Source organism: Phoenix dactylifera, chromosome 1 (genome assembly GCF_051530095.1).
Source record: "Phoenix dactylifera cultivar Ajwa chromosome 1, Ajwa_hap1_PhDact_Kaust_v1.1, whole genome shotgun sequence".
Lineage (NCBI taxonomy): Eukaryota > Viridiplantae > Streptophyta > Magnoliopsida > Arecales > Arecaceae > Phoenix > Phoenix dactylifera.
The window spans coordinates 19,125,174-19,150,819 of NC_143190.1; the positions used below are offsets into that span (position 1 = coordinate 19,125,174).

The window sequence follows — 25,646 nt, forward strand, 5'->3', positions numbered from 1 at the left end:
AAAAAAATCCTTTTCTGCAACCATTTATATATTTCTTTTCATTATCTTATCAGAATGAGAAAAACTTGGATAGTTTCTTTTGTCATTTTTATGATGTCAGTTGTATGGTTTACCACTGACGATGCTCGACTTCTTACTTGGTGCTGTGATCTTTTCCATCAATTTTGTCTTATATATACAGAAAACACATGCTTTCTTATCTTGTTAGGTCAGTTTTATGGTTTTAATATGGTTTGGATGCTCCCATTGTTCACGATATATGATTTTTCCAATGTTATCCACAAGGTTAATCTTTTAAATTTTTGCTCATATTTGTCAAACTGATTTGGCTAGGATGATTAGAAAAGGCTGGAAGCCGGAATGGCCCCATGTTGCGCAGGTATCCTAAAATATTAGTGGAAAGTTGGAGCTAAATGGAAATAACAGCAGGCTTGGCTATTCTTTTTGAATTGTAGTAAGCATATCATAGAATGATTAACAAGGGCAGGAACCTGGTGGGTGATGTGAAGGAAAGGCATTTCAAAATGAAAGAAAGACATCTCTTTGTTTTGTGCTTGTGTTTTCATCTATAATTATAATGTAAACTCCGCTGGTTTGACTCCACCCCAAGTTTGACTCCAATATTTTATTCCTTTTGGAAGCGCATGTCTCTCTCTCAATGGCACGGCCTACCACTTTTATTTAAAAATGCTTTCCAACAAAATAATAAAAATTTCTCTCCTCTATATGAAAAATGAAATGGGAGTTTGACTTCAACTCTTTTTTCACTAGCAAGATAAGAGTTTCGGCCATGGTTAGTTCCCCTTTCCCAAACACTTTCCATGTTTTTTTTTCTTTTTTTTTTCTTTCCCAAACTCGCTCGACAGTCCATATCCAGCATTAAATAAGATACTATTGAAGCTTTTTAATATATTAATTTACTTTTAATTATTTTCAGTAGTGGGAATCTCAATGATGATGAAACTCTAATTCCAATTTAGACAATCCCTTAAATTTTATGTTCATCCATCCATCTCTCATATTTATTATTTACATTTACTATGCTTTCTTTTCATTTTAATAAGAAAGAAATTCCATGAAAAGGACTTATTAAAAAAAATTGGAGGAAGGCCTTCATGGAATGTTTCTTCCTTTTTTCTGTGAATTAAGTAGTGTAATGAAAACCAGAATCAGCATAACTGATTTTATAAACATGATTTCTTTTATGAATAAGTATAGTTTAGAAGGGTATATAAAGTATTTAGTATTTGATAGATCACAATATTTATCATATATTCTAATTTCTACTGTTCGCACATGCCAAATGCTAGTGGATATGAATTTCAAAGCCTTTGGTATTTATCATGAAGAATCAACACAATCACATCCTCTCTTATATGTTATGAGGCTTTATCATCAACTACTAATGACAATTTTGTCATTTATTTATTGTCATATTGATTATCCTAGTTAAGAAAAGTGCATTTAGTCTGAAACTGCTACCATCGGGGATTTGAAGATCTAGTGCTTGTGTGAAGAAAGAATGTTCAGTTGCCATGTGAACTGAATAGGGAACTAGGGCATTATTTGGTGGATATAAGAATGCAAATAGGCAAAATTTTGTATTTGGGTTGGTCTGTTCAACTCGAAACCTTCTTGAGTTTAGTCTTGGATAGCTTGAGTTTATTTAAAACCAAGCTAACCTGCATAAAATACATAATAAGTGTACATTTCATATACTATGTGTTTTGTAGATAGGAATCGCAGTGGGTAAGGTAGCTGCAAAATTTGCCCTATCCATATTCGAACCCATTTAAAATCCTACTATTCGATTCCGTTCCAAATCTGATTAAAAATTTCCCTAGAAATTCCAAACCATCCTATCAAAAAATGGTAAATCCATTGGGTACCCAAACCCGCCTGATTAATCTTTATTTGGATTAGGTTATTCGGGTTGGGTTGGGTTGGGTTGGGTAGGGTACTCGGCCCGGAATTACAAAAAAGTAAAAAGGAAGGGGGGGGGGGGGGGTAGAGGTAAAGACTTTTGCATAATTACTTGAATATAACTAATATCAAGTAAAAATCAATAATATAAATAATAATATATCAAACTAAAATCAATAATACATGACAGAGGTTAGATATCCTTGGGGTTTGAGGTTTAAGTCCCCTCACCTCTCTCTTGTATATATATTTTTATAAAATTTTATTATATATGTATATATAGATGTATGTATGTATGTATATATGGATATATGCATATATGTGTCTATATATATATATATACATATATATATATATACATATATATATATATATATATATATATATATATATATATACACATATATATATATATTATAATCGGGTTTGGGTAGTGGCTGGTTGCTTGATATTGTGATCATTCTTGATCAGCAAGAAGCATATATGGCTCTTGAAAAATTATGAAAAATATGTACATATTATATATAATTGAGTTTGGGTAGCGGGTATCCGAGGGTCAAATCCCAAACCCCAATGGGTTTTAATTTAAAACCCAAACCCTTCTCAAACCCTATAGGGTTTTGCTAAATGGGCCGTATTAGGATTTGGGATGGGTTGGATACCCAAAAAGACTCATCCAACTGCCATCCCTATTTGTGGATATATGCATGTCAATTGTTTATTGGTCTGCATTCTTTATAATTATATCAATAAAATTTGTTATATAAATGCTAAAAAAGATGAAGATATAGTGGTTGTAATCCTTTCATTAAGGAAACACACCCGTTGTATGTGTTTTATATAACTGCTAGTTTTGGTTTTGGGTGGGATCATGTTCAAGTTCAATTTACTATGCTCAGATTGGGATCAAGTTTGGTAGATCTCCACTGGACACCACCCAGCGTTGCCTTGCCCTACATTGCGTTCTTGGTAAAGTAAAAACCAATTATTTATTTCCACTAGCATATCAAGGCTTGAGAGAGTATTTTAATGGAAGTTTACATAAGCTACTTAGAGCTTACATATGTGTGGAGTGATTGATTAAAACCCCATTTGATTTTGATGAGCTCAAAGCATTTGAGTATATCTTTTGATTACTAATGAATTCAATTGAGTGTTTCAGTGAAAATCCTGTCTAAGTGTCCCAGGACTTGGTTCATAATTTTTGGATAAGTTAAGGAGTCTGTTTGAACCAATGTCTGAGACTCGAGTCGACTCCCGAGTATCACGAGTCGACTCCAAGCGTATCAAGTTCACTGGCACGAGCTCGAGTCGACTCCAGATAAGTACGAGTCGACTCCGACTGAGAACAGACAGAAGAACAGAAAGCTTTAACTCAGAACCTGTTAGCGAGTCGACTCCCGAAGTGCGCGAGTCGACTCCAATGTTCACCGAGTCGACTCCAAGGAAATAAGAGTCGACTCCAAGCAGTCACAGGCAGAAAAGTCAGAGAACAGTTTTCGGGTCTGAGATTCGAGTCGACTCCAGTGGAACGCGAGTCGACTCCGATAGGTGGCAAGTCGACTCCAGAGAAAGCAAGAGTCGACTCTCAGCGGTACACAAAGAAAAAGTCAGAGAGCATTTTATGGACTCTGAGATTCGAGTCGACTCCCGCAATACGCGAGTCGACTCCAAGACACCGCGACCCCAAGACAGACAGAAAACCAAGTTACTGCCTCTGAGATTCGAGTCGACTCCCAGACAGCTCGAGTCGACTCCAAGACAAGCTTCACGTCAAAAGGTAGAAGACCAACTTCCGGAAACTGAGAGCCGAGTCGACTCCAAGGAAGTTCGAGTCGACTCCAAGACTGGATGAGCCAAAAGACAGAGAATCGGGAGTTCGGGCTCTGAGATTCGAGTCGACTCCCAGGACAGTCGAGTCGACTCGAGTGGACAAAATTCAAATTTGGATCCACGAACTACAGAGGATGAGCCGACTCCAAAATTGCCAGGTCAGCGCCAGAAGTTGGCGAGTCGACTCCGGGTCAAGACGAGTCGACTCCCAGTCAAGACAGCAACTTTAATTCAAACTGGGAACAGTTGCCGAGTCGACTCCGGAAAAGCTCGAGTCGACTCCTGCTACAGCCGAGTCGACTCCTGATCGCGCGAGTCGACTCCAACCCACCAACGGACACATTGTCAGGCTGTGCAGAGTGTGCAGAACGGGCAGAAAAAGGTGTCTAACGGCTAGTTTCCGTGGGGGGTTGGTTTAAATAGCCACAGAAGACTGTAGCAAAGTAGAGAACAACGATTCCACTCCAACTAATCAAGCACTCAAGCTCTGCAACGTGCTCTTCAACGAGAAAGAGGAAGATCTGCATTTACTGCTTCCAACTACATCTTCCCAGCAATTAAAGCCTCCTTCTCCTGCATTCAAGTCGACTACTCTTTCAAGAGGAGACCAGAAGTTTAAGAAGCCATTCCTCATCTCCAATCTAAAAGCGTTTGAGGCTTCTTAACTTCATTCATTGTTCATATTGTTTTCATCTGCTTTTTGAGAAGCTCATTTTCTGTTTTCTTTCTACAACTTGTATTTACTTAGTTCAATCGGGGATTGAATCAAGGGGATTGAGGTTGGTTGGTGAGCCGAGTTAAAACCAACGTGTGTAAGGGTTTGATTGTGATCCCGGGAAAACAATCGGGGTGGTTTTAGTCGGTGAGCCTGGGAAAACCGACCGAGTTCGTTGTGAGCTCGTAAAACAACAAGTTTGGTTGTGAGCTTGGAAAACAACCGGCTGTAATCCAAGGGGGTTATAGTGAATTCCCAAGTGAGACTTGGGGAGTGGACGTAGGAGCAAGGGTTAGCTCCGAACCACTATAAAACCTTGTGTTTGTGTTGGATTGTCTCGATTCTTCTTCCCCTCACATCACTCACAGCACTTAGCATTGATTAGATAACTTGCAATAGTTTTTAATTAGTCAACCACATCGTTTTAATTATTCAAATTATTTTAAAACCCAATTCACCCCCCCCTCTTGGGTTGTCTATCTGGGCAACAAGTGGTATCAGAGCCTAAACTCTTCTACCCAAGAGTAAAAGATCGAAATGACAACCCCATTTGGATCTTCCCACATTGAGGGTCAGTCCACCCAAAGACCCCCATTCTTTAATGGATCCGACTACTCATATTGGAAGGCTAGGATGAGAATATTCATCCAAGCCCAAGACTATGAGATGTGGACCATTGTAGTAAATGGGCCATACATCCCATCCATATATGTAGAGGATGTCACGGTACCCAAACTAGAAAAGGATTGGAATGAACATGACATGAGAAAGGCACAACTAAACTCTAAAGCTATGAATGTGCTTTATTGTGCCTTAGATAGAAATGAATTCAATAGGATCTCAACTTGCAATTCTGCAACAGAGATTTGGGACAGACTTGAAGTGACCCATGAGGGCACGAATCAAGTCAAAGAATCCAAAATAAATATTTTGGTTCATAAGTATGAACTATTTAAAATGGATTCTAATGAAACAATCACATGCATGTTCACTAGGTTTACTGACATTGTCAATGGCCTAAAAAGCCTTGGCAAGAACTATACTAACAGTGAGCTTGTCAGGAAAATCCTTCGTTGTCTACCAAGGTCATGGGAAGCTAAAGTGACGGCAATCCAAGAAGCCAAGGACTTGAACAAGTTACCACTTGAGGAGCTTCTTGGATCCCTAATGACGCACGAGCTAACCATGAAGCAACACAACGAGGAGGAGTCCTCCCATAATAGCTCTTAAGTCTACTTCATCTAACAAGGACTTGTCTTGCAGTAGCAGCAGTGACGAAGAAGAGAATGAGGAAGATGATGGTGAGGCTCTTCTTGTACGCAAGTTCAAGAAATTCATCAACCACAAGAAGTCCTATCATCAAAGGAGAGGCCCCTCAAATTCCTACCGCAAGGACAAAGGTAAGGAAAGGGAAAATGAGGGGATTGGGTGTTACGAGTGCAAGAAGCCGGGTCACATAAGAGCTGAGTGCCCCTTACTGAAGAAGGGGAGTAAGTACAAGAAGAAGAAGGCTCTTGTCACAACACTATCCGACTCCGACTCATCATCCTCCTCATTAGATGATGAACAAGAAGAGAAGGCCAATTTCTGCTTCATGGCAAATGAAAACGAGGTAACTTTCGATACGCATCCTGATTTTTCTTTTGATGAACTTTATGATGCATTTAATGAATTAATGGTAGAATATAAGGCTATAAATCTTAAGAATAAAGAACTAAAAATAGCTAATCAATCATACCTACATAAATACGATAAATTAGTTAAGGATAAGGATTTAATCATCAAAGAAAATATAGAACTTAAGACAAGCAACCAACTTTTAACTCAAAAGACTAGTACCTTAACTAAAGATAATGAAAAACTAACTAAGGAACTGTCAGAACTTAAAAATCATAAACAAATCTTAAATAAGAATCTCACAAAAGAACTTAATGACCTAAAAGCAGAAAATCAAACTCTAACTAAAGAACTTAACAAATACAAACCCTTAGTTGAAAAATTTACATATAGTTCTGAAAAATTAAACATGATACTTAATAGTCAACGAGCCGTATTTAATAAAGCGGGTTTAGGGTACAAACCAAGAAATAAACAAAAACTTCTTAGTAACTTCTTTGTTAAAGCTGGAGAAACTAAAACTAAGAAAATAACTTGTTTTTGCTGTGGTACTATAGGTCATAAAGCGAATGTGTGTAATTTTAGGAAAAATAAAACAAAAAGGAAAATTAAAAGGGTATGGGTTCCAAAAGGAACCAACTTGACTAACCATGAAGGACCCAAGAAAACTTGGGTACCTAAGATGACATGATTTGCTTGTGTAGGAGTGTCTTGCAGCCAAGGTCAACAAAAACTGCTGGTACTTGGATAGTGGCTGCTCAAGGCACATGACGGGTGACAAAGATCAATTTTTCACCCTTGAAGCTAAGAAGGGAGGTGCTGTGACTTTTGGAGACAACAACCAAGGTCACATCATTGGTATTGGTAAAGTTCAAATCACCCCTTCTACTTTTATTGATAATGTTAGATATGTTGATGGTCTTAAGCATAATTTACTTAGCATTAGTCAATTGTGTGATAGAGGTTTTGATGTTTTGTTCAAACCATCACTATGCATCATAACCAACTCAAATGACAATAGTTTAGTTTCTAAAGGAATAAGACGTGGGAATGTGTATGTTATAGATCTTGAGGATCTTGCCAAACACAACCCATGCTTAGTTGTTAATGAAACTAAGGACAATGATGCTAGTTGGTTATGGCACCGTAAGTTAGGTCATGCAAGCATGGACACAATATCAAAACTAGTTAAGAGAGATTCCGTAATAGGTTTGCCAAAACTAAAGTTTGAAAAGAATAAAATATGTGAAGCATGTCAATTTGGCAAACAATCAAGGAACTCCTTTAAATCTATCAATTGTGTCTCTACCTCTAGACCTCTAGAACTACTACACATGGACCTATTCGGACCAACTAGAACCACAAGTTTAGGTGGAAATAAATATGGTCTAGTTATTGTAGATGATTATTCTAGATACACTTGGGTCATGTTCTTAAATCATAAGGATCAAGCATTTTCAGTCTTCAAGAAATTTCACAAAGAAGTAACAAATGCTAGAGATACTTCAGTCATAGCTATTAGAAGTGACCATGGAACCGAATTTGAGAATCATTTATTTGATGAGTTTTGTAGTAAAAAGGGGATAACTCATAATTTCTCTGCACCTAGGACACCACAACAAAATGGAGTTGTGGAAAGGAAAAATAGAACTCTAGAGGAAATGGCTAGAACTATGTTATGTGAAAGTAACCTCCCTAAGTACTTTTGGGGAGAAGCCATTAATACTTCTTGTCATATATTAAATAGAGTTTTATTGAGACCCATTATAAAGAAAACACCTTATGAACTTTGGAAAAATAGAAAACCAAAGGTAAACTACTTTCATATTTTTGGATGTAGGTGTTTTGTTCATAATAATGGGAAAGATAATCTAGGAAAATTTGACTCAAAATCTGATGAGGCTATATTCTTGGGGTACTCTACAACTAGCAAAGCCTATAGAGTCTTTAATAAAAGAATCCTAGTTATAGAAGAATCTATACATGTTGTATTTGATGATTCTAGTGACATCACTTCTAGCAAGAGAGTTAATTTTGATGATGATGCTGAAATTCTTGAAGAAAAGATAGATGAGATGACATTACAAGATGATAATCAAAAATTAATTGAAGATGCATCTTCAAGCCAAGAGGCTATTGTGGATCATGGACTAACTAAAGCTTGGAGGTATGCTCACGGGCATCCTAAGGAATTAATTCTAGATGATCCATCTCAACCTATTAGGACTAGGGCATCCCTTAGGAACTTAAATAATCATCTAGCCTTTGTTTCTCATTTTGAGCCCAAACACATAGAAGAAGCTGAAAAAGATGTAAATTGGATAAATGCAATGCAAGAAGAATTAAACCAATTTACTAGAAACAAGGTATGGAATCTAGTAGAGAGACCGTCTGAATATCCGATTATAGGTACTAAATGGATTTATAAAAATAAACTTGATGAAAATGGAATTGTTATAAGGAATAAGGCTAGACTAGTAGCAAAGGGTTATAATCAAGAAGAAGGTATAGATTTTGATGAAACCTTTGCTCCTGTAGCTAGACTTGAGGCTATTAGATTATTATTAGCATATGCATGCTCTAAGGACTTCAAACTATTTCAAATGGATGTAAAAAGTGCATTTTTAAATGGGTATATAAATGAGGAGGTATATGTAGAACAACCTCCTGGTTTTGAAAATCATCAATACCCTAATCATGTATATAAACTGAACAAAGCACTTTATGGTTTAAAACAAGCACCTAGAGCATGGTATGAGAGGCTTAGCAAATTCCTACTAGAACATGAGTTCTCTAGGGGTAATGTAGATACAACACTATTTCTGAAAAAGAAAAACCAAGATATGCTACTAGTACAGATTTATGTTGATGATATCATTTTCGGTGCTACTAACAATCGCCTCTGCGAAGAATTTGCTGATTTGATGCAGAGTGAATTTGAGATGAGCATGATGGGAGAGCTGAACTACTTCCTTGGGCTTCAAATCAAACAGTCTGAAGGAGGCATCTTCATCAATCAAGCCAAATATATCAAGGAGATGCTCAAGAAGTTTGAAATGGAGGGAAACAAGTCAATCAGCACCCCCATGAGCTCATCATGCAAATTAGACCAAGATGAATCAGGTAAATCTGTAGATCAGAAACTGTATAGAGGTATGATAGGATCTTTATTGTATCTTACTGCAAGTAGACCTGATATTATGTTTAGTGTCTGCATGTGTGCTAGATATCAGGCTAATCCTAAGGAATCACATCTAGTTGCAGTTAAGAGAATTTTTAAATACTTAATAGGAACTAAGAATATAGGATTATGGTACTCTAAAGAATCTAGCCTAAACTTAATAGGATACACAGATTCAGACTTTGCTGGATGTAAACTTGATAGAAAAAGCACCAGCGGGTCATGTCAATTCCTAGGAGAAAACTTAATCTCATGGTTTAGCAAGAAACAAAATTCGGTTGCATTATCTACTGCTGAAGCTGAATATGTTGCAGCCGGGAGTTGTTGTGCTCAAATCTTGTGGATTAAACAACAACTAGAAGATTATGGCATTAAGCAAGATAAAATTCCCATTAATTGTGATAATACAAGTGCCATTAATCTAACTAAAAATCCAATTCAGCATTCAAGAACTAAACACATTGAGATAAGACATCACTTCATAAGAGACCATGTATTGAATGGTGATGTGACACTCCAATTTGTTTGTACTGATGATCAATTAGCAGATATTTTTACAAAACCTCTAAGTGAAGAGAGGTTTAGTGTGCTTAGGAGGGGATTAGGAGTGATTGATCCATCCTAGTGGTAGTTTCCACTAGATTCATTGATTTTGATGATTAGATTGTGGTTAAAATAGAGTTTCTTTTCCCTGATCATCAAATCAGATCATACTTTAGTGTTTTTCCCTCATTTGGCACGAATGTAGCATGATTTTTAGGTGCGTGCCAAAGTTAGAGACGACTCGAGTAAGTTTCAGAGCCGGCTCCTAAGGGGGAGTCGACTCGCGCATTGGCGGGAGTCGACTCGCAAAGATGGCAGCAGAGGGGGAGTCGACTCGCATACTGTCGGGAGTCGACTCGAGGTCCACAGGGGCATAAGGAGAGTCGACTCGCGCATATTCTGGAGTCGACTCGAGGTCGAGTCGACTCGCGACTCAGTGGAGTCGACTCGCAGTCGGGATCCGACTTTTTAACCTTAGATTTGTCGTTTCGAAAACACTTCTTTCAAGCCACCACTGTTCAAAAAACCCTAGAGCCGACTCCTAGGTCGTCCCCGATCGTCTCCAAGCCATTTTCCCGTCGATTCTTCACCGGACATTGAGTTCTCCTCCCTTCCTAGGTCATTCCCGGTCGGTTCCGAGTCTTTTCCGTCGGTCTTTCACCGTCCTCTAGGTTTTTCCTCTCTGTTTAGGTCAAAATGCCGCGTAAGACCGTAGTTAGGAAGACGTCCCGACCCGAGGCCGGTCCCGAGCGGCGCTCCAAGGCGCGGCACGATCCCGCGAGGCAACCACCTCCGGCTCGTTCCCCGCCTAGGGCGGTTCCCGCGAGGCCATTAGCTGGGAAGGCCGTCACCACCGGGAGATATGTCGACTTCGACTATCTCTCCCGGGAAGGGTTCACTATAGGTGATAGACTCAGGGCCCAGGGCTTAGAGTATTTCCTCACCTTAGATCTCCCCACTTACCCTGGCCTTGTTAGAGAGTTTTACGGTACCGTCCATTGGGGAGATGGGGGTATCGAGGGCACAGTAGCCGGTGTTCCTTTGCGTGTCACGGAGGATCTTATTGCCCACATTCTCCACCTTCCATTAGCAGGGGTGGCTCCCGCACACCCTGAGGATAGGGTTGAGGCCCTTACGGCCGTTCTAGGACATCCACCCCAGTCACCTCTAGACGAGGTATCCGCTAGCTCACTACCGATTGAGGTGCGGATCCTCTTGAGTATATTGTCTAGGTCCATCTTCCCTAAGACAGGGAGATTTGATTTTGTAAATGAGAGAGACCTAGCTCTGATGTTCTATATGCTTCATGACACCCCAATCAACTTCCCCAAACTCATATATCGATACATGTGTGAGCCACTAGACAGACCTAGGCTCACCCTACCCTACGGCATGGTCTTCACATTATTATTTAGGGAGTACGAGATTCCTATCCCTGAGGGGGAACTCTCTCGCGCATTGCGATGGACTGATCGCATGCGTCCGGGGACCCTACACAGGATGGGGTTTCGGAAGAGAGAGGGGATTTGGGTTAGGAAGTCTACCCTCACCACACAGACCACCAGACCTTCCCCCAGTCCTGAGCCAGACTCTGACTTTCCAGACTTACCAGATCTTCCATCCACTCCTGCTCCTACCACCTCCGCTGGACCTTCCTCCTCGGCTCCACCACCCATGGAGGTCCGCATTGATCCTGAGCAGCTCCGGGAGCTGCGGCAGGAGATAGTCCGAGATCTGAGGGATGAGTTGCTTCGGGAGCTCCGAGGTTCGGTGCCTACTCCCTCTCCTGCGCCCACATCTTCCGCATTGGTCCCTTCCCTGACAGCCGTGACAGACATGACGGCTGAGGTGCGGCAAGAGATATACAACATGAGGACCTTGATACAGGCTCAGTTCCACAGCATGAGTGAGGTCACGAGCACCACTCGACAGATGCGGGATGACATCGGCCGTGACATGTCCACCACCACCGCAGGGGCCGAGCGCTTGTCGAATGTGCTCATCAACAAACTGGACGAACTGCAGAAGTCGGTGCTCGAGCTGGATACGACACAGAGCAGGGCCATCCAGGCCATCATTCGCCAGCTCGAGAACGTCACCAATGCGGTCCAATCACTCGTGGAGCGCATGCCTCGAGGAGACACATCCTCGAGAGGAGGAGCCACATCCTCGAGAGGAGGAGCTACATCCTCGAGGAGACCATAGCTACTTTTTGTGTTTTGTTTTGACATGTATTGTTTTGCTTTACTTATTGTATTCTGAAATGTACTTACATACAAATTAATACAATGAGTAGCCGCATTTTTCTTCAATACTGTGCCTTTTGATCTATGTTTGATTGTGTGTTCTGATTACCTCCTTTTTGATATGATGACAAAAAGGGGGAGAAATATGTATAAAATATGTAAAAAGGGGAGAAATATGCATAAAATATGTAAAAGGAATCAATGGAAAGATAAACTCTTAAAACACACAAATTTGTTCTAAGTGGATTCGGTACCTCGAGGCTCATTATCTCTCTTTTGGGGCTCCTAATGGAGTAATCTCCAGAATCTATTCAAGGGATATTCGGAGATTAGCTGAATCCTACTCAAGAACAAATTGACAGATTCTCCCTCTAAATACAAAAATTCAGTTCAAAAACTTCAAAGCATTAAAAGGAAATTCAGAGAATCAAAACATAGTTGAATGCATATGTTGAGGGGGAGAATCTGAATTTTAATCAAACTAAATCATTAATGACATATAAGCCAAACAATTGATTGCATAATATGAAGGCTTATAGAATTCCAAATGAAAGGGGGAGCTTTAACTCCGAAATTTATTGTTTCACTCCTTTCAAAGCTTGGATAAATTGAATTACCAGACATTTGAATTCATTTATGGATTTTAATTCATTATTTATTGAGCAATTCATTTTACATATACTCAAAGTTTTGTCATCATCAAAAAGGGGGAGATTGTGGAGTGATTGATTAAAACCCCATTTGATTTTGATGAGCTCAAAGCATTTGAGTATATCTTTTGATTACTAATGAATTCAATTGAGTGTTTCAGTGAAAATCCTGTCTAAGTGTCCCAGGACTTGGTTCATAATTTTTGGATAAGTTAAGGAGTCTGTTTGAACCAATGTCTGAGACTCGAGTCGACTCCCGAGTATCACGAGTCGACTCCAAGCGTATCAAGTTCACTGGCACGAGCTCGAGTCGACTCCAGATAAGTACGAGTCGACTCCGACTGAGAACAGACAGAAGAACAGAAAGCTTTAACTCAGAACCTGTCAGCGAGTCGACTCCCGAAGTGCGCGAGTCGACTTCAATGTTCACCGAGTCGACTCCAAGGAAATAAGAGTCGACTCCAAGCAGTCACAGGCAGAAAAGTCAGAGAACAGTTTTCGGGTCTGAGATTCGAGTCGACTCCAGTGGAACGCGAGTCGACTCCGATAGGTGGCAAGTCGACTCCAGAGAAAGCAAGAGTCGACTCTCAGCAGTACACAAAGAAAAAGTCAGAGAGCATTTTATGGACTCTGAGATTCGAGTCGACTCCCGCAATACGCGAGTCGACTCCAAGACACCGCGACCCCAAGACAGACAGAAAACCAAGTTACTGCCTCTGAGATTCGAGTCGACTCCCAGACAGCTCGAGTCGACTCCAAGACAAGCTTCACGTCAAAAGGCAGAAGACCAACTTCCGGAAACTGAGAGCCGAGTCGACTCCAAGGAAGTTCGAGTCGACTCCAAGACTGGATGAGCCAAAAGACAGAGAATCGGGAGTTCGGGCTCTGAGATTCGAGTCGACTCCCAGGACAGTCGAGTCGACTCCCAGGACAGTCGAGTCGACTCGAGTGGACAAAATTCAAATTTGGATCCACGGACTACAGAGGATGAGCCGACTCCAAAATTGCCAGGTCAGCGCCAGAAGTTGGCGAGTCGACTCCGGGTCAAGACGAGTCGACTCCCAGTCAAGACAGCAACTTTAATTCAAACTGGGAACAGTTGCCGAGTCGACTCCGGAAAAGCTCGAGTCGACTCCTGCTACAGCCGAGTCGACTCCTGATCGCGCGAGTCGACTCCAACCCACCAACGGACACATTGTCAGGCTGTGCAGAGTGTGCAGAACGGGCAGAAAAAGGTGTCTAACGGCTAGTTTCCGTGGGGGTTGGTTTAAATAGCCACAGAAGACTGTAGCAAAGTAGAGAACAACGATTCCACTCCAACTAATCAAGCACTCAAGCTCTGCAACGTGCTCTTCAACGAAAAAGAGGAAGATCTGCATTTACTGCTTCCAACTACATCTTCCCAGCAATTAAAGCCTCCTTCTCCTGCATTCAAGTCGACTACTCTTTCAAGAGGAGACCAGAAGTTTAAGAAGCCATTCCTCATCTCCAATCTAAAAGCGTTTGAGGCTTCTTAACTTCATTCATTGTTCATATTGTTTTCATCTGCTTTTTGAGAAGCTCATTTTCTGTTTTCTTTCTACAACTTGTATTTACTTAGTTCAATCGGGGATTGAATCAAGGGGATTGAGGTTGGTTGGTGAGCCGAGTTAAAACCAACGTGTGTAAGGGTTTGATTGTGATCCCGGAAAAACAATCGGGGTGGTTTTAGTCGGTGAGCCTGGGAAAACCGACCGAGTTCGTTGTGAGCTCGTAAAACAACAAGTTTGGTTGTGAGCTTGGAAAACAACCGGCTGTAATCCAAGGGGGTTATAGTGAATTCCCAAGTGAGACTTGGGGAGTGGACGTAGGAGCAAGGGTTAGCTCCGAACCACTATAAAACCTTGTGTTTGTGTTGGATTGTCTCGATTCTTCTTCCCCTCACATCACTCACAGCACTTAGCATTAATTAGATAACTTGCAATAGTTTTTAATTAGTCAACCACATCGTTTTAATTATTCAAATTATTTTAAAACCCAATTCACCCCCCCCCCCCCCTCTTGGGTTGTCTATCTGGGCAACAATATGCAACTTGAATATCCAAGTGTCTCAAACACTTAAAACAAGGGGGATGTAAGTGTTCTTTGGTTTTACGCTTGTTAACATAATTGTGCTGTGATTACTACCTTCGTATTGTGCAAACTAGTTATTTCTTGCTTAATCATTCACTTACATCTAACTTCTTTTAGCTATATAACAATCATCAGTTGCTTTGTAATTGCTTATTGTATATTTTCAGTTATGGTTCTTTGGCAACTATGCAGTAAATACTTCACAATTTGTGGCATTGTTCCTTGGTGGCAACTTTTTGGGAAAGAAGAAGCGGTCATGTAGTGCCTTCCTTTCACAGTCTACTAGTGGTTTGAGGTCCTTGCTAAGACAACATGTAAGTTGTTGTAGTTTGACTCTTTCGAACTTGAAAGTGATAGTAAAATGCCAGGTTTCTGGTTTTAATGCATTTAAAATTTAAATTCATAAAAAATTTGAATTACATCTGCTTACTAGAGAAGCAAAGCAAATCACTTTCACAAATTCAGAACTTTCTCGTTTCGGTCGGATGTATAATATTTAATGCTGTGACATCTACTATTTAGCAACTCTTGGAATTATTTGCGGTCAATCTTTTTTTTTTTTGTTTTCTCAGCAGCCCAATATTTCTATATTACATACTATAATGTGAACAGGCTTTCAATTGATAAAGACAATTCCATATCAAATACATATATTCATCATACAGTGCATATTAGGAAGTTAGTAGCTAAGCCCAAAGAGTTGGAAAAAGGCTAGATGACCATGTTGCATATTAGGAAAGTAGTTATCTAGGAGGAACAAAATGAATGTTGAAATGTTTAAACCATAAAGGGACATGAAGGTGAAAGACTGTTCAGAGAAGCTGTAAAATAGTCATAATTTCAGATCAAGGAGTTGCTTGGTCAGGAGGGAAACATTATGGAATGGCGAACGGTGGAAAATTTGCTAGGAAAAATCACTATGAATTTCAGAGGAGACAGAAGGGAGAATAAATATAAAATAAACCATTTGGTTGTCATCAAGTAATTGCAGAAACAATAAACAGCTAATGAGAACAACAATTTTTTGAATGTTTTAAGTTGAAAATTGTTAGTGAATGAACTTGAATACTTTTGGTTGATTCGTTCATCTGGGGTTAATTCTAGGAATATTTGACCCAGTGAAATTTACAGGTTTCTGTACAAGTATCAATGATTCAGAGAAGGTTTTTGTCAAGTAAAATGGTACAATGTTGTATCTGTATATGCGGAAGAGGCTTTTTGTTGCAGTGTCCAAAACACAAAAATCTGCATGAAGAATGGAGACGATGAGGAAATCTCAAAACCTGGAATTAAGTTTTGACAAAAGTTTACTATTCAATATTCATAAATTTGAATAACTCTTTTAACTCAACAGGCCCATCCTCGCATCTTCAGTCCAAGCCTGATTGAGCTTGAAAATTAATAGCTTAGTTTTTTCCAAGGCAGGCTTGGGTTTGAATTTCTACTTAAAATGCAATTTTTGATTTGAGCTAATTTCATTTGTATAAATTACCTATGCCTTGGTCCAGCTCGGGCTTATGATTTTTACCTTGTGCCTTGCCTGGGCCTGGCCCAGCCTATTGACATCCTAAAAATACCCTATAAAAATTGCATTTTTCGAGTAATGCACCAAATTATGCGATCTTGTAATCACATTTTCACCAAGTTTCCTCGACTCTAGTTGCCTACTTGATCCACACCTCCAGTTTTGCTCTAACTCATCTTAGCTTATCTGCAGACGTTACCTCGTTTTGTGATTGACCTACCATGTAAATCATCATGAGTTACAAATTTGGTCTTACTAGCTTTTTCATGATTTTCATATATTGTTTATATTCCAATTTCCTTGATTTCATTTTCCTTGTTTGCCTTTTAATCTCACCAATGTTGAAAAAAGAGCTCTTCTAAGTTCTAACTACTCTACATTCACCTTCTATCTCACATCTTTTTGATTCAATTTTTCGATTCATTCTTGAGTTTGTTGATAAGATTTTGTGCAAGACATAAATTTTTCTTAAGTTTACATCTTTGTTTTGCAGCAGCTCACACATCTATATACTTGGGTCTTAATATATTTAGTTTTGATAGATATTTGATTTAGGTTCAAAAATGCTTGATTTCTTTTTTAACTTTTGGTGTGATACAAGCCCTTGTATAAAATCATAGTTGATTATGGCAGTGTTGGAATATGACACCTTTAGGATATAAGTCTTTAAGATTGTCTGTGCCTTATATGCCATTGATATAGTAAAAAGGGTATATAAGTATATTCTTTGTTAATCATACTAAGAGGAGACAGCTTTGTATGTTTGTGTTTCTGATGCATGCCAAATATAATGGTAGGAAAAATGGAGATAAATGTAAGTTATTGGTTGATATTATTTTTTTTCATAAATTTATCATTCAGAGTTGATATTGTTTTTGATAAATGTAATCTGAATGTTGAACTATTAATAGTCATTAATCAGAAAAATAATATCTCAATATTGCTAATCTTGGAATGAGTCATATTGATCAAGTCATGTGCTTATTTGTGATAGCGAAACAATAAATAATTCCAAGGATGCCTAATTGGTAAGAAAGGTACATGCAAACATGGAGGATATGGAACACTGAACCTCATTGAATGTGTTGTGTTTTTGAAAAAAATTAATTTGTAATACCAATTTTTTCTTAATTAGATCACACTCAACAAATTCTACTGTTTATGTTTTTTTAATTGTTCAAGTGCATTGGTACTACAAATAACTGTAGAATTTGTTAATGAGTAACTAGACCGATTAGAGATGTTTAGGAAATCAACTAAAGTTAGGCTGCTTGAGTTTGACTGAGTTTGATATTTGGTTGTTAATAGAAATTCCAGCCTGCAATTAGTAATGGATTGTATATATGAGACTTTGTGGTTGTGGAGTAGGAAATGAGACTCATTGATAGGCAACAATTTATGTATAGAAAATGAGCAAGGTCATCATTCCTGCAAGGATAATGCTAGTGTTATAACAGTCTATCTTGGCGTGCTTGTTATGCTTGAAAAATACTATATCACTATCTGGCTGGCACTCTAATTTCATAATGAAGAGGAGTAAGCTTGTGGATGAGTACACCCATCTCCATGATTAGGCATTGTCTTGTCGAAGCCAAATAACCTCTTTCTAGGCTTATAAAGCTTGGTGCATTATGCTTTAGCGCATGCCCTTATTGTTCCGGGAGATGGGAGTATAGGATGTAATAGCCAATAACGGATTGGCAAATATATGTTTGCATTAGTGTGTGTACACCGATCTAATTAACATCAGAATATCTTGCAGTGGAGAAGAAAATGAGATGAACTGTAAGGTAATGGTGCCATAGAGATAATGACTAATGCAACAGACAATGACTAAGCACACAGTATGTGGCACTGTAACAAGTTGGTCGACAACAAGAACATTGTAGCTAATTAAATAGATGAGTTTCTCAATCTTTAATATGCAAACTTTATAGCAGAACAGTATGTACAACAAACAAGTGCTTAAAGCACTAGGATTTTAAGCGTATAGATTGGACCAATATACCGTATAGTTTCAATGGCCGGTGCTATACTATATATTCTTCATCATAAGCCTAGGATGGCTTAACATTGATTTTGTCTTTCTTCTGCAAGAGAAAATTATGTCTTCCAATTCTAATTGTGGTGTTTACAGTAGGACCAGTTCCATTCTTCTAGTTCCCTTGTTCTAAATGAGAATGGGGGTTGACTATGATTTACCTATGTAACTAATGGTAATTATCAATCAATTAGTAGGTTTCCTGACAGGCCTTTGTTGGTTTCAAATTTTCAGATAGTTGCAAAACTTTCTAAAATTTTAATGTTCTCAACCTTGGTTTTTGAAGCTGAAATTATAATCATTGTCATATGTCTTGTTTGTTAAGATGACCCTCTTAGCCTTCATGGGATAATGCACCTTCTAATATAGAATTTCACATTAGGTAATGAACAGGGGCAACACAGTCAGCCATGATTCATTCGGAACCTCTACTAAAGCTTGGCAGGAGGTGGTCCATAATTTTATTTCTGTGGTTATATATATCATTTAGATATTTGAAACTAAGAAATTGCGAATCACTCGTTTTCATTGAGATGTTTAAACTTTCTTCAATAGATATATGTCATGTCTAACTTGTAACTAGACCCAAGATATGATGTTTTGAAACCTAAAATTTTTGTAGGAGAACGTTCTCAGGAAGAAAATGCTTGGGGAAGAACAGCAACTTACTCCGGTTGACCACAATCGAATGATTAATGTTGATAAGGAGGACCTCTTGAATTTGCATTTAGGTTCAATAAGAACATGTTCTGCTACCATTTTGTCTCAAGTTAGACATAAGGCGGACATAGAAATGAACAGTAGGATGCGTGGTAGCTTACACCTAATTTCTGTTTCCCTCATTGATTACCGATGGATATAATGACATAATTTTTAATTAATAAGATCCAAAAATTTCCCTAATTCTAGGACGCTTGATTTGAAGGAAATTCGTGCGGGTCCCTTGAAATTTGAACACTATTAAACTAAGAAATTTCATCTTAAGGGCTTCTAGAAACAAGACTCCGTTCTGACTGAAGGGTTTTAGCATGTCTTAATGGGCAGCGGAAGTTAGGAATTTTAAAAATTTTCTTAATAAAATTCCTATACATAAAACCCTTTTAAGCCTAGATCACCTTAATGATTACAATCATATGATATAATATAAATAAAGAATTAGTAGAATACCTCGGACGCTAATCTAAAGTGTTCAATCTTCACGAGGCGTCCAAGTGTCCGCCCTCCAATGGTGATCCACATGAAAACTTGATTCATGTCTTAAGCTCCAAGGACTTTGATCCTTAATGCAGAATTCTTCTAAATAATTCTAATGGCTTACTTTCCTTCCTTTCTAATTTTCTTTTTCCTTCTAAAAACACTTCTAACCTTTTTGTCCTAAAGAAGACCTTTTTGTCTAGGATTAGGACAACTTAAGAGTGTGTTAGAAAGAAAGAAGGCTTGTAAGAAAGAAGGGATATGTGTGAGAGAGAGTTGGATTGATTTCCGATGGATTAAAACACCGGGAGCATTCCCTATTTATAGATGGCGTACGGATGCATTGTAGCCATCCATTCATGCATGAAGAGGGGCGTGAGATCAAGGGTTGTGTCATTTGATGAGAGGGCATATCAGAAGTAGTTAGGATAAGATGAAGTGCTTATGATATGGCGCTTCATCCTTATCCATTCCCTAAGCACCTCTTCATGAAATCCACCGTACTCATGCCTCTATTAATTTCTTCTCACGCATGAAAAATAGGGAGCATTCTCAACCATTGATCAAGGCTAGATGATGATCCAAAGGCCCTTATTGGTGGCGCCATAAGAAAGAAGAAGAGAGAGAATGATGCGGTTGAAGGGAGAGTAGTTAGGATAAGATGACGTGTCATCTTTATCCAATCCAAGGGCCGCCATCTATTTTAAGTGCTTACCCCTTCACGTAAAATTCTGAAATCCCATCATCACACCTCCTTCATCACATCATCAGCCCATCACACCATTATCTTGATCATCCATCATCTCATGATGAAGATCCAAGGGCCAGAATGCAAGGCGCCATGAGTAAGGGGAGTTATGTCATCATCCAACGGTTCTAGGATGATCCAATGGTCCCAATGCAAGGCACCTCATCATGATCATATTATGTCTTCATCCAATGGCTGATGAAGATCAAATGGTCATGATTAAAGGCTCCTTCTAACCCAATCCAATTAGGTTCAAATCAACTCACCATTATGTCTTCATCCAAAGATGAAGATCTAATGGTCAAAAAATAAATGATTTATCAAATCTAATCTAATTAGACTTAAAACAAGCCAATTAGGTGCCAACTCTTGGCTAACCCATATGAGAACATGATCTAATCAAATTAGATCAATTAAGAATCAGATTCGAATCCAATTCGAATGAGGAGCTAAGGTTTGCAACATCTGCTAGGATGTTTATCTTGCAAACATGATCTAATCAAATTAGACTCTTGATAAGTTTTCTTGTGTGTGACCCATTGGGTTCCATACTTAGCCAGCAATAGGTGTGAGTGCGAGTTGACCCAACTTGATTAGAACTCTTCTAATCGATTTAAGTCCAAACTGCGCGAACCCAAACTTAACAATTAGAATCCTTTCTAATTGGTGATCGAATTAAACTCTTTAATTTGATCAAACCTATAAAACAAGATTGACGTCTAGCAACGTGTCATGTCTACCCGGAAAATATGAAATTTGGTAGAAATACCAAAAATACCCTTCCGTGGCAAGTTACCGTGCAATTCAATCCTTTAATCAAACTGCATCCCAAATATGTATATAAGTATGAATATATGTCAAACTTAATTTCATATCCAAATTTTTCTCAATCTTTTAATGATAATTCAAATAATGAAACATTTAGAAACTCTTTCTAATTTTCATTCTGCTTTGATCAAAGGCTTCCTGAATTATCATATGATTAGAATAAATAGGATGCTATCTTCTCTTACTAGAAGTGATTAATTCCTTGTTGACCTACTCATAATCTTCGTACACAATCCACCATATCCAGAAGACCTCGTACATAACTTATTGTCATGAATGAGTGTAAACCAAAACATAGGTTCATGTGCACAAGATACCATGGTGATCTCAGGTCAAAGGATCAGTTGCACAACTCCCACTAAGAGAATCATCTTTTGACATGTAAGTAAGACTTCATAAGATTTCTCTTTGTAGGTCAATTCAGTGAACTCATTCTTCTAATGAGCACCCATATCTTTGTATTAGTGTCTCCACACAAATGATTGTGAGATCAATCATCCTCTGCATCGAGCATACATAAGACATGCCAGTCTTTTCGGTAATCATTGATCACCGACTCAATGTACCAATGACTGAGAATATTTAAGATTAGGATTTTAGGATTTTAAGTCTCACTAGTATGATCTCATCATAGTCTTAAAACCATTGCCCTAATCTAAGGAGTTTATTATAAATATAATCAACAGCATATGATAAAACATAATGCCTTTATTCATATTTAAATGTCATGTACATGATTTGGACAAATCAAAAGAAAAACCCTTCGCAATACATATTGCGATTGGCTTGTAGGGCATCTACTCTTTCAATCTCCCACTTGCACTAAAGCCAATCGCTCTTATATTTTATCCCCATACAATCGAGGTGGCGATCGAACTACTGTTGTGGTAGAGCTTTAGTGAATGGGTCTGCTAGGTTGTTCTTGGTGTCTACTCGTTCAATGACTATGTCTTATCTCTCGACAATCTCTCGAACAAGATGGAAGCATCTTAGAATGTGCTTGGATTTGTGATGAGACCTTGGTTCCTTCGCTTGAGCAACAGCTCCAGTGTTATCACAATAAACTGGGACTGGTCCAGCAATCTCAGGAGCTACTCCTAACTCAGAGATGAACTTCTTCATCCAAACAGCTTCCTTAGCGGCTTCACTTACAGCAATGTATTCTGCCTCAGTGGTTGAGTCAGCTACAGTTTGTTGTTTGGAACTCTTTCAGCTCACTGCACCACCATTTAGGATAAAGACATACCCTGAAGTGGATTTGCTATCATTTGGGTCTGACTGAAAACTAGAATCAGAAAATCCTTTTAGTTTCAACTCAGATCCTCCATAAACTAGAAAAATATCTTTAGTCCTTCTCAAGTACTTAAGAATATTTTTCACAGCTATCCAATGATCCTCTCCTGGATCAGCCTGGAATCTGCTTGTTATGCCTAAGGCATAAGCAACATCAGGCCTGGTACATAGCATAGCATACATAATTGATCCTACTGCCGAAGCATAGGGAATAGAATTCATTCTATTCCTCTCTTCAGATGTCTTAGGAGACATCTTCTTAGAGAGACGTATGCCATGACTCATAGGCAAGTAACCTCTTTTACTTTCTTCCATGCTGAATCTTTTCAGCACATGATCTATGTACCTAGACTGGGACAAGTCTAGCATCCTTTTAGATCTATCCCTATAGATCTTTATACCAAGTATATAGGATGCTTCTCCCAAGTCTTTCATGAAAAAGCTTTTTGATAGCCAAGTCTTGACCAATTGTAACATTGGAATATCAATTCCAATGATTAGTATGTCATCTACATACAATATTAAAAAGACAATGGCACTTCCACTAGTCTTCTTGTACACACATGGTTCATCCATATTTTTGATAAAACCAAACTCTTTGACTGTTGTATCAAAACGGATGTTCCAACTCCTCGATGCTTGCTTTAATCCATAAATGAATCTCTTAAGTTTGCATACTTGATTTGCTCTCTTGCTTGAGACAAATCCTTCTGGCTGTGTCATGTAAACCTCTTCCGCAAGATGACCATTAAGGAAGACGGTTTTGACATCCATCTGCCAGATTTCATAATCATAGTATGCAGCTATTGCAAGCAAAATCCGAATAGATTTGAGCATAGCTACTAGTGAAAAAGTTTCATCATAGTCAATTCCTTGCTTTTGCCTAAAATCTTTTGCCACCAATCTAGCCTTGTAGGTTTCTACTTGGCCATTTGCTCCAATCTTTTTCTTATAGACCCATTTGCAACCTATAGTGTTTACATCCTCTGGTGCATCAACCAAAGTCCATACTTGGTTGGTATACATAGAATCTATTTCGGATTTCATGGCTTCTAGCCATTTATCAGAGTCACTACTCATGACAACTTTCGAATATGTCAGAGGATCATTGTTCTGAACAATGTGGGCTTCATCATTCTCAATGATGAACCCATATCTCTCAGGTGCTCTTCGTACTCTATCTGACCTTCGGAGAGAAGATGTGTGTTGTGGTTGTACCTCATTTATGGGTACATCTGGTTGAAGAATTTCTTGTGTTTCTATTTGTAGGTCTTGAACTTCATTAAGTTCAATTCTTCTTTCACTGCCCTTTTCTAAGATAAACTCTTTTTCTAAGAAAGTGGCATGCTTACTAACAAATATCTTTTGTTCAGTAGGGTGATAGAAGAGATATCCAATACTTTCTTTGGAATAACCTACAAATGTACATTTATCTGATCTAGCACTTAGCTTATGTCCAAAATTTCTTTTGACATATGCTTGGCAGCCCCATATTTTAAAATATTTAAGATTGGGCTTCCTACCTCTCCATATCTCATATGGAGTACTAGATACAGATTTTGAAGGTATCCTGTTTAGCACATATGTGGCAGTTTCTAAAGCAAAACCCCAGAAAGAAATAGGGAGATCTGTAAAGCACATCATGGACCTTACCATATCTAATAGAGTACGATTCCTCCGTTCAGCTACGCCATTTAATTGTGGCGTATACGGAGGTGTCCATTCAGAGAGAATACCCTTTTCTTTAAGATGATTTAAAAACTCACTAGAAAGGTATTCACCTCCTCGATCAGATCGAAGAATTTTAATACATTTTTCAGTTTGTTTTTCAACCATACTGATACTCTTTAAATTTATCAAAAGCTTCAGATTATGTTTCATAAGATACACAAATCCGAACCTTGATAAATCATTAGTGAATGTGATAAAGTAAGAGTATCCACCTCTAGCTGGAGTTGTCATAGGACCACATACATCTGTATGTATAAGTCCTAATAACTCACTTGCCCTTTCTCCATGTCCAGTGAATGGAGACTTGGTCATTTTTCCATAAGACAAGATTCACAAGTTCCTAATGATTCATAATCATAAGGATCAAAGAACTCTTTTTTGTATAACTTGTTGATTCTTGATTCACTTATGTGACCAAGTCGGCAATGCCAAAGGAGGGTATTATTCACTTCCTCTCTCTTTCTTTTATTGCTTTTATTAATATGAAAGACATTGTCATTAAGTAATAAAACTAGAAGACCATTTTCTATAATGCCATTGCAAAGATGCTTATTAGAAAAATAAATAGAGCAACCATTGCCCTTTCCATTAATTTCAAAGCCTTTCTTTAACAACAAAGGAATGGAAATTACATTTCTAATAATGTTGGGCATATAATAACAATCTTTTAATTGTAGGAGCTTTTCCGAAGGCAATTCCAAGTTATAGGTTCCAACAGCTTCAGCCTGGATGGACTCTCCTCCAGTGCCATACAGCTCGACGTCACCTTTCTTCAAAATTTTAATTTTCTGTAGTCCATGCAAAGATTTGCAAATGTGAAAACCACAGCCGGTATCCAATACCCATGAATTTGAATTTGAAGAACTTAATGACAAGTTGGCATATAACATAAACATACCTTTTGATGCAACTCTTGCATCGGTCTTCATACTTGCAAGAAAACTCTTGCAATTCCTTTTCCAGTGGCCAGCTTTGCCGCAATGAAAATAGGTACTTGATCCGGAGTTTTTCTTTCCTTTTGTCTTTTTGATGCTACTCTTGGGGTTCAATCATTTCTTAGAACCCTTATTTCCCGATTTCCTCTTAGAGGTGCTATTTATAAGGAGTGGACCTTTATCCTTCTTAATATGCCCTTCAGCTGTTTTGAGCATATTTAACAGCTCGGGCAGGGAGGTATTCAGCTTGTTCATGTGAAAGTTTACAACAAACTGAGAGAATGAATCAGGCAGTGATTGCAGGATCAAATCCTGACTAAGCTCACTATCCATAGCAAAACCTAATTGACTTAATCTAGTGATTAAGTCTATAACCATAAGAACATGGTTTTGCACTGGAGTTCCTTCATTCATTCTAGCACGGAACAACTGCTTAGATATCTCATACCTAGCAGTCCTGCTTTGTTCTCCATACAACTCTTTTAAATTGAGAAGTATGGATTGAGTGTCCATGCCTTCATGTTGCCTCTG

At 38.5% G+C, this 25,646-nt stretch overlaps 1 protein-coding gene across 13 annotated transcripts in view; it reads left to right on the plus strand.

The window, feature by feature from the left end:
• Positions 1 to 25,646, plus strand: part of LOC103698495 (downstream neighbor of Son) — a 39,081-nt gene that overhangs the window by 6,113 nt on the left and 7,322 nt on the right. For 7 of the 13 annotated variants that reach the window (XM_088721066.2, XM_088721065.2, XM_088721069.2 and 4 more), the window contains 2 exons: positions 8,999 to 9,211; positions 15,013 to 15,134. In XM_088721066.2, coding sequence (XP_088577192.1) covers positions 8,999 to 9,211; positions 15,013 to 15,134 — 335 coding nt within the window. Of the gene's footprint in view, positions 1 to 6,969; positions 9,212 to 15,012; positions 15,135 to 25,646 lie in introns of those variants that run through there. The other 6 variants (XM_088721072.2, XM_039121777.3, XM_039121781.3 and 3 more) reach the window with 2 other exon arrangements.